At 40.2% G+C, this 14,970-nt stretch overlaps 1 protein-coding gene across 4 annotated transcripts; it reads left to right on the forward strand.

The window, feature by feature from the left end:
• The first annotated feature begins 414 nt into the window (after nucleotides 1-414).
• tpm1 (tropomyosin 1 (alpha)) lies at nucleotides 415-13,546 on the forward strand. Of its 4 annotated transcripts, none has more exons than XM_084060500.1 (10): nucleotides 418-647; nucleotides 1,244-1,369; nucleotides 5,362-5,495; nucleotides 6,030-6,147; nucleotides 6,500-6,570; nucleotides 7,395-7,470; nucleotides 7,670-7,732; nucleotides 7,852-7,921; nucleotides 8,640-8,718; nucleotides 10,294-10,510. In XM_084060500.1, exons 1-10 carry the CDS (start codon nucleotides 534-536, stop codon nucleotides 10,295-10,297), a joined length of 855 nt encoding a protein of 284 aa, XP_083916626.1. In that variant the 5' UTR covers nucleotides 418-533; the 3' UTR covers nucleotides 10,298-10,510. The 4 variants fall into 4 exon arrangements, with proteins under 4 accessions (XP_083916628.1, XP_083916626.1, XP_083916627.1 ...); XM_084060499.1 differs by lacking the exon at nucleotides 1,244-1,369 and adding an exon at nucleotides 1,580-1,705 and having other exon boundaries at nucleotides 424-647; XM_084060502.1 differs by lacking the exons at nucleotides 8,640-8,718; nucleotides 10,294-10,510 and adding an exon at nucleotides 12,780-13,546 and having other exon boundaries at nucleotides 415-647.
• The last annotated feature ends 1,424 nt before the right edge of the window (nucleotides 13,547-14,970 follow it).

A 14,970-nucleotide genomic window follows, 5' to 3' on the forward strand; every position in this document is an offset into this window, starting at 1 on the left:
GGATAAAGTGATGCCGCAAATAGAATTGCCATAGATGATGCTGAATAAAGACACAACCTCCAACTTGCTATTTGGAAACAAGTTGTCCTATTATTAATTATACACCAACTTGTTACACTACAGATAACAGAAGATGCATCCAGCCAGTTGCCCCTCAAAGTTAACTGCCTCCATCGTCTCAGCCCATGCAATGGCTTTTATTACATTAGGAATAGGGAAGGCTTCCTTGAAGGAGCTGTTGGCTTGCCCATCACACCCCATATATAGGCATATCAGCGGTCAAATGTCTGGGAGCGACGAATCGCAGGGCTGATCCTTACAAAAACTGAAGGCACCCCACACGCCCACACCCAAAAAAGTAGTGGATGGCCAAAGGAATCCAGTGGCCCCCCCTTGAAAGTACATATTTGACAGATCACAGCCAGGAAGAGCTCGCACTCCAGCTTTGCGTTCAGTTCGGCACAGACGCTCGAAACCTCCTCAGTCTCCTTTCTTTCGGACCTTTTGGTGCAGCAACAACACAATAAACAGCCATGGATGCCATTAAGAAGAAGATGCAGATGCTCAAGCTCGACAAGGAGAATGCCTTGGACAGAGCTGAGCAGGCTGAGGGAGACAAGAAAGCCGCCGAGGACAGAAGCAAACAGGTCGGCATTTGTTTTTTGGAAGGTCCCAAAGAACCGTAGAGAGAAAAAAGCAGGAGTATTACCGGTGTGGCTGAGAGCTGCAGCACTTCATGGGTTAAATGGATCGTCTCCTACATAATGGATTAATTGATTTCACCGATGATTCCGAATAAGGATTTAAAATTAAGAATTAGAGCAATTTTTCTGCGGTTTTTGGGGATATTCTAAATCTTCTATCTCAACTGCCTGTGAAAGTCAATGATGTCAACAATTATGTTATAGCTTAATTATGAATAGTAGCTTAATTGATCGACTGTAGTGAATTAAGTTGCATGTTTTGTTGTCATTTTAAAACCTATAGCCTACTAGCTCAGTGGTTCTCAAGGTGCGTGGGACCCTCAGGGTTCCTTGAGGGGGTTCCAAATGGACCCTTGTAAGTCTGTAACTCTGAGAGTGTACAAATGGAACCAAATGGACCCTTATACGGGTCCATTTGGTTCCATCTGTACACTCTCAAAGTTATGGGGGTCCTTGACATTTAAAAGTTTGAGAACCACTGCACTAGCTATACTTAACTAAGTAAAGCTACTGTTTCCTTTACATGCATGTATATATAGTTAGAGGATGAAATGAGAGAGATGGAAAAGAAATTACGCATTACCGAAGACGAGAGAGATAAAGTGTTTGAGGAGTTCCAGACCGCAGAGGAAAAGTTGCTGAGCGCCGATGAGGTGGCGGCAAAGGTAATCTATTACACTTGCATGAACTTCTTCTAACTTTTTTCTCTCCATTCTCTTTTCTCTCCATCTGTCCGTCCGTCCGTCTGTCTCTGTCTGTCTGTCTGCGCTCTGTGCGCCCCGTGCGCCCTGCTGCCTCACGCACTCTGTTTCCACGCTGGTCACCCTCTTCTGAAAAAACTATCTGCACTCAATAAAACACGCACGATCGATCAGCTTGAGGATGACCTGGTAGCTCTGCAGAAGAAGCTCAAGGGAACTGAGGATGAGTTGGACAAGTACTCCGAGGCTCTTAAAGACGCCCAGGAGAAACTTGAGGTTGCCGACAAGAAGGCCGCCGACGTAAGTATATGAAGGGGACACAATCACACACACAAATGCACCTATTCCTGCACTTTCTAGCTTTCTTCACATCTTTTTTTGTCACTGTGAGTTTGTGAAACGACAGCATCAACGTGACTGGGCTTGATCTGTCTTTTATAGCCCACTGATCTGTCGAAATACGTTCTTAATGGGATGCTAATTTACCTGGTAGTGGTTATATTGGTGTTGCACACCTGCCCATCATTGGCAAAATATTGTTTGTCAATATGACAAATTGTTATACTGACAGCAGGTCATGTTATTGTTGAGTTGTCGTTTCACTGTTCACTGGCACTGCTCACTATCCACATTCACTCACGAATCGACGCAAAGAATGTATGGACAATTGGCTAGACCTATTCCAAAAATCCAACCAATCTCAACATAGAAACTAAACAAATCTAAGTTGTTGTTTTTTATTTAATTTATTTGGGCTATACATTGTAGATATCTTCATTGTTGTTAACTATTTCTTTGGTTAAAGTAGGCTAAGATCACAGAGGAGAGTGAACTTGCTGAAGCAAGCCACAGTCTTCCAGGAGCGCAGAGTAGACTAAAGAAGCGAATGGATAAATATAGCGCACTGCTTTATATGGTCAGGATAGAGCGCACATTTCAGGGCTGTGGCCGCGTCTTGCCACAGGATGAGGTTCCTCAAGGAAATGTTTATTTAGTAGACCAATTATTGAAAAATCTTCAATGAATAATTAATTTACTCTCCAGTTCTCAAATAATCTGAACCCCACATATAGGCCTACAGCAGAGTATTTAGACTTTTTCTTTGCTCCGATCATGCAAAATGAAAACTATGCCAATGCTTTTAGTAAACCTACAGTAGCATGGAGAGTGAACACGCCCATGCCAAATGTTCATTAATGTTATAATGAACATTCATTAAATAAGAAATAGAAAATATTATTTACAATTTTTTATTTTATTTTATGTATTTTTAAATGGTATAATTAGCCTATATTTGACTAAAGATCCTCTTAGAAACATGACTGAAAACATCAACTTAGATGTCAGAACCACTAGGAACTGGGTTTGGCAGTCAACATTCAACATTTGGTCAGTTTAGGTAAACAACCGTCATGTAAGAATTGAAGATTAAGCATAACATTTTATAGTAGGGATCGACCAATAGGTTATCCATTGATCGGGCCTGGTGTCACAGTATTTCCACCACCTATGTGTACTGCTCAAGCATGTCCGGCAGAGGGCGCTGTAACTCAACCAAAGAAACCTAGCCATGAGCTGATGGATGCTCACAGTTAGCCTGTAAATAATTATACTCATAAATCAATCAATAATAACTGGGCGTGTCCTAGTAATTATAGTGACAATATTGGTTTTATAATCAATTATAGCTCATTCGTATTTAATGCGTGTACACACCGCAGATACACACAGCATAATAATAATAATAATAAATAATCAGTGGTGGAAAAAGTACTACATTTCTTTACTTAAGTAAAAGTAGCAAAACTGCAATATAGAAACACTCGGTTACAAGTAAAATTCCGAGTAAAGTAAAAAAATAAATTAAAAAAACTTAAGTACAGTACTTGAGTAAATGTACTTAGTTACTTTACACCAACTGTGCTTTATCAGAAAATACTACACTGTTACTTCCGGTGGAAATGAGTGCCGCCGTTGAGTGTGTCTTTAAAAATCCGGCGCACTGTGCAGCCTGTCCTCACGCAGAACACACGACATTCCAAGGCGGCATATGTCGCCTCATGTGCAGTTTACAAGGACATTTTCTGTAGTTTAACAACCAATTTTAGCATTTATTATTACAATTATTAACAATGGCTGGACTTGCGTCGGTGGAGTCGGTTAAGCGAAAGATCAAATCCCTGCAAGAGCAGGCAGACGGTGCTGAGGAGAAAGCCGAGAGGCTGCAGAGAGAACTGGTCTCTCAGAGGAAGAGCAGAGAAGACGTAAGCATGTTTAGCATTATTATTAAAGGAAAAAAAAAATAACGCGCGCGTGTCGTCCGCTATATCCGTAATTACATCCGTAATTTATTATATATTTGTATTCGTGTATAATAGTATATTTGGAGGGGATGCGAGGCGAGCAGCCCTCCTCTTCCATAGGGGGGAATGTCTGCTACCCCGCAGTGCTGTAAACTGAGCTTTCTCAGCTTATTTACGTGATCGTACAACGGTGTGTCTCAGTAACACATCACCCATAGCTCTCGGTTTTATTGCCCAGATTAACGTTATCTCAGGGTGTAAGAAGTGATCAGTTTCAACCCTGCAGCGTTGCAACAGCCTCCTTGGTTGCAGATGGACAACTATCCATGCATTTTTGTTGCAGTGCAACTGACAACATTAACACTGTTCTGCAGTCAAACGGTTTGATCTCACCAGGAAATGCATAGAGGAACCAGTTTGTTGCTGTAGTTTGTAGGCTATGAATTGCCCATATAAGGACAAGGGGTGTTCTGTTCAAAGAGTGGTGACTGACTTGCCTTCCTACCATGAGAAACCATGCTGCAGCTATTATTAGGAGAGGGAAATGAATATAAGTCTATCTAGAATATTATAATCTCTTGACAAGCTCAATATATGGCCTATCTTTTAATACATTTAAGCAAACATGGGGTGTTTTTTTTGGGCGGGGTTGAAACCAGTGTTTGAGCTGATACATTTATCTGTGGTTCACTGGTTTCAACTACAGTCACTTTTGTCACTATTCACAACATAGTGCACTTTGCCCCTGCACAGCACACTCAAAGTCTTTACACAGTGAGTTACTAGGCTAGCGAGGTGAAGAGACCTTGGAGTTTGTCTTCTTAAACCACACACACAAACTTAGGTGGATTGCGTTGCCTCACCAAACATTAAAGATTATACATTCTTACCACAGGTCTCATATACAGGCCTACAGACCAGTAATGGAGAAGCAGTACAGGTTTCCACAAACCAGTGTTCAGACGACTTATTAAATACATAATTACTCATTGAACACACTTGTAGCTGTTGTGGTTCTCCTGATATGTCTCTTAATGATGACTAACCTTAAAATTACTATACTACTGGAATACTAAAACACATTGGTGCTTCACCTTGGGACAAATCTGTGATTGTGTTTGCATTAACAGTACAGTTGAATAGCCCCTGGCCTTGTTCTCTAGGGCCTTGACTAATGAGGCTAGGTATTCAACCTTCTTGCAGTCTGGGACCGCGTTCTCATTAGAGATTCTCATTGAGAGGCATTTTAACAATGTTTACTTTCAGCTCAGGGCCAAAAATTACATCAGAGACCTCAATTGCACTGTAAACTCTGTGGAGTGTTTGTTAATTTAACTCTTAACCACTTAGCCCAATTTTGTACTTTGGCTATTTAAAAACTTTATTATTATTATTAAACAGAAATTTCACCTATAATGGCATGCCCAAAATAAGGACGCTAGGATTAATGTGGTTAAGAGTCGCACACTGGATTTGACTGTGTATACTGTAGGCATAGTGAAAAAATCAAACTCTCCTGCATTCTTTGCGCTGATGTTTTGTATTTGTGTAAACACCTGTGTGTAGACACGTATGTGTATCTGTGCGTAAACCCTGATCTTGTGTTTGTCTACAACTTTTCTTACGTTCTCATCTCCTTCTCTTCCCCATCAGGCTGAGGCCGATGTCGCTTCCCTTAACAGACGTATCCAACTGGTTGAGGAGGAGTTGGATCGCGCTCAGGAGCGTCTGGCAACCGCCTTGACCAAGCTGGAGGAGGCTGAGAAGGCTGCTGATGAGAGCGAGAGGTGGGTTCTTATAGACACTTAGACAGACATACATTTGGAATCTCTTGTTCTCCCTTTGTGTACATTTGCACAAGCAGCTCACAGACTGTTCAGTGCATATTAGCAAACATGAGCCGTATTCAGTGGCATACTGGGATGCTGTGGATAAATGGGCCATGTGGCTGTGTTTCCCTTGGCTTTTGTTTTGGACACAAACGGCCCCTCTGTGCAGCAGAGCTTAATGACGTCACAGTAGCAGAGTCTGACAGTGTACAGTCCTTTACTGTCATCTTAAATGTAAAAGCTATACTATATCCCCTACCTCTGCTGCAGGGGGACGCTGTCAGCCCTTGACTTTGGAAGGGCATATTAAAGATTCACCACCCAGTATTAATGTGCGTCCTCCGGGAGGCCCTGTGTCTGCTGTCGGGGCATCTTCCCACCTGCGTTCTTTCTGCCCGTCCGGGCGCATTGATCCGCATTAAGTTACAGATTTTTTTTACAATGAGTGTAGGTGACTCTTTAACGCCTCCTGCCTGTTTGTTCCTCCCACAGAGGCATGAAGGTCATTGAGAACAGGGCCATGAAGGACGAGGAGAAGATGGAGCTCCAGGAGATCCAGCTTAAAGAGGCCAAACACATCGCTGAGGAGGCTGACCGCAAATACGAGGAGGCGAGTTTCCCAGATGTTGGCAGCCTTACAGGAGCCACCCCATGCTGCCATGCTTACAATCATAAATATTAAAAAGATTGAAGTCTTTCATCTGTAATCACAAAGTATACATGTCAACCTACACACTACTGTACATACCGTAATTCAATCGGCACAGACAATACTTCCCCGCTATGTTACCAAAATTGTAATAATAAATCCATCCATAGCGTTAACTCTGTGAGTGTACAAATGTACCCAAATGGAACCGTAACGGTCCATTGGGGTCCATTTGTACACTCTTAGAGTTAAATGTATACAGTTTGGTGTGTCTATGGACTGTATTGTAACACTTGTTGTGCTGTACCTAAAGGTGGCCCGTAAGCTCGTCATTGTTGAGAGTGAGCTGGAGCGCACAGAGGAGCGCGCTGAGCTTAACGAGGGGTAAGACCTCTACTCACATCTACACTTCTAACCTGCATGGATGCTGAGGTTTCTAAACAGTTGGTTTTGTAATAACTAATCCACAAAACACAAAGACCTGTTCTCAATATGTGCAATGTGCCCTTTGTTCTTATTGCATGTGCTGGTCATTTGCATGCACATTGTGGTTTGAATGTCTGCCACACCCACTAACAGACGGACTCGAAGAGAGGCTGAAGAGCTCAGAGCTTTGGAGCACAGCGTAAAATCGCTAGACTCATCCGTCGCTAAGGTACTACAGAAATAACGATAGATGCATCTTTGGTAGAAGTCTCTCCTCTTTTGACTTTCATTCACCTCGCTGAATGAAATCTCTGTCTTGTTTGTTCCACTTGTTGGTCTTTTCCTTATTCACGCTTTTTTTTTTTTTTTTTTTTTTACATTTCTTTATTCTGGGCATCTTTGACTCTTTCACACCTCTAACTTGGCAGGAAGTACACAACAATTAAACCTCATATTTAAAGAGACTTGTGTGAAATGCATTAGCTACAAGAACTAACTTTTATACTAAAGCATGTTTACCTTTACTTTAGACTCTACTTAAAAATTCTGTGTCACATTCCTGCCCTGTTGGGCCACTTTGGGTTTCTCTCCCCTTTGAATCTCCCTAGTTCTTACTTTTTTGTTGTGTTTTTGTTTCCTCTACCCCTTTTCTTACTTTTCCTGTCCCTGTTTTGTGTCCATCCCCTGGTCTGTGTACATCTTCGTCCCCCCTACTTCGTCACCTTTTCCTCCCATCCTTCTTCTATTCCTTTGCACTTGACCCCCCTCCCCTAAAACACCAGCAAATGCGCTGAGCTTGAGGAAGAGTTGAAAACTGTGACCAACACCCTGAAGTCACTGGAGGCCCAGGCTGAGAAGGTATGTGTGGCTTGTAGACCAGTGCATGCCCATTGAACCCCTCAGCTCCTCCATGTCCTTGGTGGGTAGGGAACAAAAGAGCCTGGAGTGCCACACAGACGCCCTTATTTCATAGCGACCATCTTCCTAAGTATATGAATATACGCCAACAGATTGCCATTCATGTGTTTGACTCGTGTTACTCTTTTCCGTCTCACAGTACTCACAGAAGGAGGATAAGTACGAGGAGGAGATCAAGGTCCTCACAGACAAGCTGAAGGAGGCAAGTTTCCCAAGACCTTATCTGGAGATGTTGGCCAGAGGCCATGTTATTTTATACTTGCTGTAGGATCAGAATGACACGGTGCAAGAGTTCTCATTAAATCTCTCCCTCCACCACAGGCTGAGACTCGTGCTGAGTTTGCTGAGAGATCAGTAGCCAAGCTTGAGAAGACCATTGATGACCTGGAAGGTATGATTTTCTTACTTTTCGCATCAGAATGGTATTGTAGAACTTTCCTCAGTATTTTCAAATGGTCAACTCATTATGTTATAAACCACATTGATATTTGGGTAAGTGGTTGTTACAATTTTCTCAGCAAAATTTTCCCACGTAAGCCTATTCATTTCTTTTCTTCAGAACCTTTTTCCATTTCCACCCTTTATATTCATTACTGTTCTTTTTCAAACGCAGCTATAAATCTGCTTGTGGCATTCTACAACTTGGCTGATAGTTTTACTTTTTGTTTCCGTAGGTGGAAGTGAGTTATGGCTTCACTATGTTAGGATATGTTTACCGCTTATCAGGATCTGCAGTATTACTGGTAGATTATTGACTTAGGGCAAGGGGTGAAGGTAAATCATGTGTGGGTAGAAGAATGTTTCACATGGCTGTCATAGTAATTATGAAGGCTGAGGCAGTAGCTGTGTCGGTATGGAAATGGGTGGTACATTCCTTGGAACGCGTGTAGGAATTTGCCATGGCCTCTTGTTACAATTCTATTCTGTCATCCTCTCTGCTATAACTTCCTTCTCTTTTCCCATTTTGTTTGTCTGCCTCTCTCTTCATGGCTTGTGTATCTTCTCTCTCTGTGGCCTGGTTGCTCCACTCTTCACCGCCTTCCTTTCCATGTATGCTGCCATCCCCTCCCACCACCTCACCTCACCTGTACCCCCTGCCACCCCAATAGATGAGTTGTATGCCCAGAAACTCAAGTACAAGGCCATCAGCGAGGAGCTGGACCACGCCCTCAACGACATGACCTCCATGTAATTCTCTACCACCACCTCCTCCTCCTGCTTGCGTGTGCCCCGTGTGTGTGTGTGTGTGTGTTTGTGTGTGGGGGTCACCCCCCCTCCCCCCACACACACTTCCCCTTTACATTCAATCACTCTGCACATTCAATCACTCTGCACTCTGCACGTATACTCGTGTATACGTTCATTATAAACCCTTTCTCCATCTGTCTCTGTTCCTACAATTTTGAGACGATTCATCTAGCTAAACATACAACATTATTTGTATAGGTCTAATATAGTATAATACTAAGGTGGTATTAAAAGACACTGCTGTATATCATGTCTGTAGAACAACCACCATTGTCAAAAGTGAAACCTTAACAATAACAGTTAGTGAGAAATTATTCTCGTACTTCCTTCTTGACTAGCGTAGCTGTGAAGAAGTGCTGCATTGCATCAGCAGTGTCAGTCCTTGTTTGCACAAAGACAGTATGGAGGGTCTCAAATTTATTCTCATTATTTTAAGTTGAAAGTAATCAGTGTTCATTGTGTGAGTTTGTGCGTTTTCCCCGTTTTTCGTCTTTAAGTTGAAAGTAATCAGTGTTCATTGTGAGTTTGTGCGTTTTCCCCTTTTTATTGTCTTTACTTTACAAATATTGACTATAGTTTTGTAAAGCTCTCCAGCATGTGAGAATTATGTTGAAATGCACTAGATTGTGTTTAAGAACCATTTGAATGAGTCTTGTTGATTATACCTGTAGTCCAGGTTAATCCCTCTTTATCAAGCATAACTCCGTGTCACTTGTTTGGACTACTAACATGGTCGACTTCTGTCTGGAAGAAAGGCTACTTCTGTCTGTTAGAAAGGCCCCTTGTATGTTTTGTGGAGGAAGTTTCTTGTTGCATCATTTTGTCGGTTGAAATGTCATTGTCTACCGTCTCCTGGGTGGTCTCCCTTTGTGTGCTTCACATGGCACACTATTTTAAGAATGACTTGTGTGCTCAATTCAACAACAATCAAGGAATTGTGCGTTTGAATCTCAAGGCTGCAATGTATCTCTCCACTTTTAAACTGGCATCCATATTTTGGGCATGACATTACAGGTGAACTTTTTTTTTTTTTTTTTTTTTAAACTTTCTTTTTATTTTCTTTTTCTTAGAGCAGGTTAGGTCATGTTGGGCATCACATATACATTAAATTATTACATTTCTGGCAAAGTTAACATTCTCATGTTAAGGGCTATTCAGTCCAGATGAAATGAGAGGGATCCTTATTTGAAGTAACTTCAGTCCTTTCGTTGAGAGATATACATAGAAATAAAAAACAAGCAGTAAAGTGTACAAAAATAAAAAGTATATAACATAGAGATATTAAATCAAGCAAGGTATCCCCACGCATAGTACAGATTCACATACTTGTACATACATACAAATATACATTCAAAAAACCCCAGGTGAACATTTTCATAAAGTGGTTGAGAGGTGCATTGTGGTTCCCGCCGTGTCGACATTCTGGGTTGATTTGTGGTGCGCATCTCAATATTTCACTGCCCCCTCTCACCAACAAGCCCCCCTGGTTCACTCTACTTCTTCTCTTCCACACAGATAAATTGTTTACACCACATCAAAGACGCCTCCTGCCGGCTGAGCGGCATCTGTCCGCTCTCTCCAGCCTGCTCTCCATTTTCCCAGCCCCTCTCTGTCTTTTTGCTTTTCCTCTCCTCATGTTTTCACCTCATGTCAACGTTAGTTGGATCCCATCTCTTGTACAGAATCTTAGAATCTCTCTGCGTTGTGTAAAAATAAACGTCCTTTCCTTCTATGTAAGCTGTATCTCTTTAATCTGTCCTTTTTCTTTTTTGAACTTTCCTTTTTTTTCTATTTTCTCATGGTTAAATAAAACCAGCAAGCCTTGATTTTAAGTTATGCATTTCATTGTTTGTTTGTGAAACTGAAGACTGTTTACTGGTTCCAAGTATAGTCTCTCAATTTCGCAGCGGCATTGCAATCATAGTATCTGAAACTACATGTACTTGAGAGAAGCTGAGCTGAGTTGCGACTGCTCTCATGATTTAAAACTGATGCATGCTAGCACTTTTCAACACCTTTTAGTATTGTGGCAGGAGTAGAAGACATTGGAAATGTTTTGAAAAGCAGAAGGCACGAATCTGCATTGGATTGGTACTGAGAATGTGGTCAGGTGGAGTAATGGTTGGAAATGGAGAGGAAGATACAGTGCAGTATAGCCTAATTTGTGCTTCAGTGGAAGAAGTGCTGTGCGACATGCCGTTAAACGAGGGATGTATTTTCAATTGGATAAATTGTTGGCGCAAGAAGCATCAATTAGGCTTTTGTAGGATCAATTTAGCCTCATCTGGGTGGTGGACAAAGTACTTTAGGATGACACAGATTGTTTGAATCCATTGGGATGCTAGTGATGATGACTCATGATCTTTGTACAGTATCCTGTCATTAATCTAAATAAATTATAGATTTACACTCGCTCGTTCTTCTTTCATTAAAACGCATAAATTCCAGAAAATGGAAGCCATTGGCAGGTGCCGTCTAAAGGTATTGGTCATGATTAATGCTTCTTTGTTTTGGTACTCTTCTGAAAGTATTCATTGACATCAAATAAGTAATAAAACACAGTTGAGCCAACTTCCTTATGGTCTCAATTTTGTCTTATCAGGTATAAAGTCACAGATACAGTGCCTGTGACTAATGACTATTATCAGATGTTGATTCTCCATGAGAATTGACCAAGTTCCACTGCTGATATGACTATATAGAATTGTATATGGTACGATATCATACTCTAGATATCTAGATTTATACCTTGCCGTACCTCATTGTCACTCACCGGTCACTTCAGGTATTAAAAATCATTTTGGGAAGCATATGACGAAATATAAATTATGCCTGATTTACTGTATACTTGTTTGCGCACTGTTTTGTGCATTGAAAATGGCTGATCTGCTATTTTGATGTGCGACACCGGCACACAACTAAGTATAAACCAGGCCTTAGGCTTTAGCTTTAATAATACAAGTTCTTATAGGGCCGTCACAGTGGATGTTCTTCTTTTGACTTGGGTTTGAATGTGCTCCGTATGGGGGGGTACTACACTGACCTGTTCCAGATGAGGTAGGTACCAACAGGCATGGTACATGCTCTGCTCTTTTCCTGTTTTCCACTGAATCCTCCTTCTTTTCTTTCTCCCTTTCTACTTGCCTTCTGACTGCAAAGATCCTCTCTACCTGCAACTTGAGAAAAACCGTCTTCTCACTAATGAACTAAGATTGGTCTTGAATGAGGACTAAACAGTGACTTACATTTTAACCATGTACTTTAAATGTGTATACTGTGTGTATATAATGACAATCTGAGCCTACTCTGCTTGAGATATTGTGTTGCTTGTGTACACAGTATTTAAAGTGCACTCAAAATCAGGGATTATTAAAGTATGCACATTATACAGAATATATGAAAACACAATAACGCTGCATTATATTTATGGATTTGTATGGATGTAGTGTATATTGTATTCTATCAATGCATTCTATATAGGGAACGCTTTGTTGTAAGCTGTAATCGGTTTGCGTGGCAGCAATTATCAGACCTTGATCACCCTGAAATATGTTTGTTGTTGGCCATTTCTCTCTGGTTCGATCAGTGGTTCACAAATGTTTTAGCTCGAGACCCAAAAGATACATGGTGGTGTTTACCTGGCACCCAAACTTACAAAAAATATATTCTGAGCCTATTTTCAAAAACCGTGAAAATGGCCGAACTACAAGCTCTCAAAGCATGACGCGTTGTGAGCTATTTTCACTATTGAAGTTGTTTTAATTTATGGGAAAAAATATACTGTATACTTACTCGCAACCCTTAAAAATTAGTCTGCGACCTGAAAATGGGTCCCAACCCATGTTTGGGAACCACCGTGTTAACATGATTGGTTAGCTTTGTGACTGACCTGAGTTGATGCACTGTGTGCAGCTTGAGTATTAATGCAAGCTAAACATCTGATTGAAGCGTGCTTGCTTGTTGGTGTGATAGTTAATGTTGTTCATTTGATGTTCTCACAGAGAAACTGTCACATGCTAAAGAAGAAAACCTCGATATGCACCAGATGCTGGACCAGACTCTAATGGAACTGAATAATATGTGAAAACATTGTCTCACACACGCACACACACTGTGGTTTGGGCTTTTTGTACTTGCACCTTGCTTGCCATAAACCCTCCTTCCATTCCATCTCCATGGTGGAGTACAAACAGCCAGATGCTATTGTTATTGCACCGTACTGCTTTAAGTGGAACTCAACCGAGGAACAAACTAAGGAACACAGTAAAACCCTGAGTGTTCTTTTAGCTATAAGAGTGAACAAATGTAACCAAATGGGTAAATTAACAGTGAGGATTTTACTGTGTAAAATGGAAGGTATAACATTTCCTTTAATGAGGTCCAAATTTGAGAAACCGTTCTTTGCGAGCTGATTTTATTCTTGTAACGTATGCGTTTTGAAATAATTATTGTGTTTAGCTTGACAAGTCATGTGGTGAAAAGACATGTGCCATTGGTTAAAAAAGGTGTTATAAATCTACAATGTTATTAGTCTGGTACAACCTAACCCCAATTTGATAATGCACGTACTGTACATTTCTATCAAAGGACAAAGTGGAGAAATTTTGCACTTAATTAAACCTCAATCTGTCATGCACATGTTTAATGTTGTCTGCCCTGGCCCCAGCATCCCAGTTTCCTCAGGAGTGTAAGTATACATTGAATATGCCTGGTTGTACTGTATGTATACTGGTGCTACTGTATTATCAAGCAGTTTGGGGAAATGTAATTATTTTTTTGACTACCTTATGAAGGCCAAAATTCAATTTTATTTTGTTTACGTTTATTTGTAACAGTGGTTATAAAGGTATATTTCTTCACTCCCAAAGTGTATTTATTTTTCTGTGTTTTTTCTTAATTATAATGTAGAGTATGCTTATGGGAACATAAACATACATTTCAGTACATTTTTCTTTAAACCACAGTTCAAAATTTGTTCATCTTGTCTAATAGAATGATTTCGGTTATCTGGTTGTGCATCGTTTTACCAATGTTTCGTTAATGTACATGTTTCAAATGTATGTGATAACTGAAATGTACAAATAGTGAATATAAATAAAAGCACACGTTTGAGATTTTCTAATTTATTTTGTGCTGTAAATTGTGCTGAAATCATATACAATCGATATACTAAAATACAGTATCATGGCCTATAGCCTACTGTCAATACAATTGATGTCTTTACATGTCATTGTGACTATTGAAGATCCCCCCCCCCCCTCCTGCAGGTGAGTTTTAAGAGTTTAAGCTACCATTGTGCGCTTGTAGGTAAGCTATTTCTGCCATGGTTACCTGTTCATCTTACAGCTTAATTATATTTACTGTCTACGGCACTCATTTTTATGGGTCACAAGTAAATATCCCTTTATTTTTGGTTTCCTACATTTAGTTTTTAATTTTATTTCAAAACATTTACAAAAAACATTCCCCCAAAAATTGCATTTTTTCGTGAATTACAAACAAATTCAATGATTTTTCAAAAGATTTCATGAATAAATAAATTTAAGAAATTCCTTAAATTATAAAACAAATGTTTAAGAAATGGTGAAAATGGCCGATCTACAAGATCTATGTTTTCACTTGCTTGGGTCCTGAGGGGAGAGACAATGAGACAATTTTTGGTCAATTTGGAGCCAAAAAGTGTGGGGTGCAACGCTCAGCAAAGCTCATAACCATATAACTTAAAATATCTCAAAAATTATACCAGCACCCAGCACAAATTCTAAAATTTACGGCACAAATCCAGCACTTAAGAATGACACCATTTTTATTCAAGTTTTCATCATATGGGGTGCTAACTTCACTGAGGTTTTCTCTGAGTCTCGAGCAAAGGTTTGGGAACCAAGAATAGTGTAGGCCTACTCACTTTGAGTTCATGTGTCTGTGTTTCTGCAGGCACAACTGAACATTGCTGTTAGATTTCTATAACTATTTTTAGAATCAAAACATTGGATTAAGTAGTTAGGCTACTGCATAGAACAATATATATATATATTTCTTATATTTGCTTTAATTTGATTGATTTGACCTTCTTGAATGGAACTACAAAAATGTAGGTGTAGCAATCAAAATATAAAATCCAATTCGATTGTGTCAGAAAAAAATGAGATGGAAGAGAACAAATCAATGCAAAAAATTAAGTAAAACCTACTG

This window comes from Gymnoscopelus microlampas (assembly GCF_963454915.1).
Source record: "Gymnoscopelus microlampas genome assembly, chromosome: 6".
Taxonomy (NCBI): domain Eukaryota; kingdom Metazoa; phylum Chordata; class Actinopteri; order Myctophiformes; family Myctophidae; genus Gymnoscopelus; species Gymnoscopelus microlampas.

Bases quoted from the DNA above. Each gene is read 5' to 3' on its own strand.
- tpm1 (XM_084060502.1), top strand. From the start codon at position 534: ATGGATGCCATTAAGAAGAAGATGCAGATGCTCAAGCTCGACAAGGAG. The intron at 648-1,243 runs GTCGGCATTTGT...ATGTATATATAG, and splicing joins CCGAGGACAGAAGCAAACAG to TTAGAGGATGAAATGAGAGA. The intron at 7,922-12,779 runs GTATGATTTTCT...ATGTTCTCACAG, and splicing joins GACCATTGATGACCTGGAAG to AGAAACTGTCACATGCTAAA.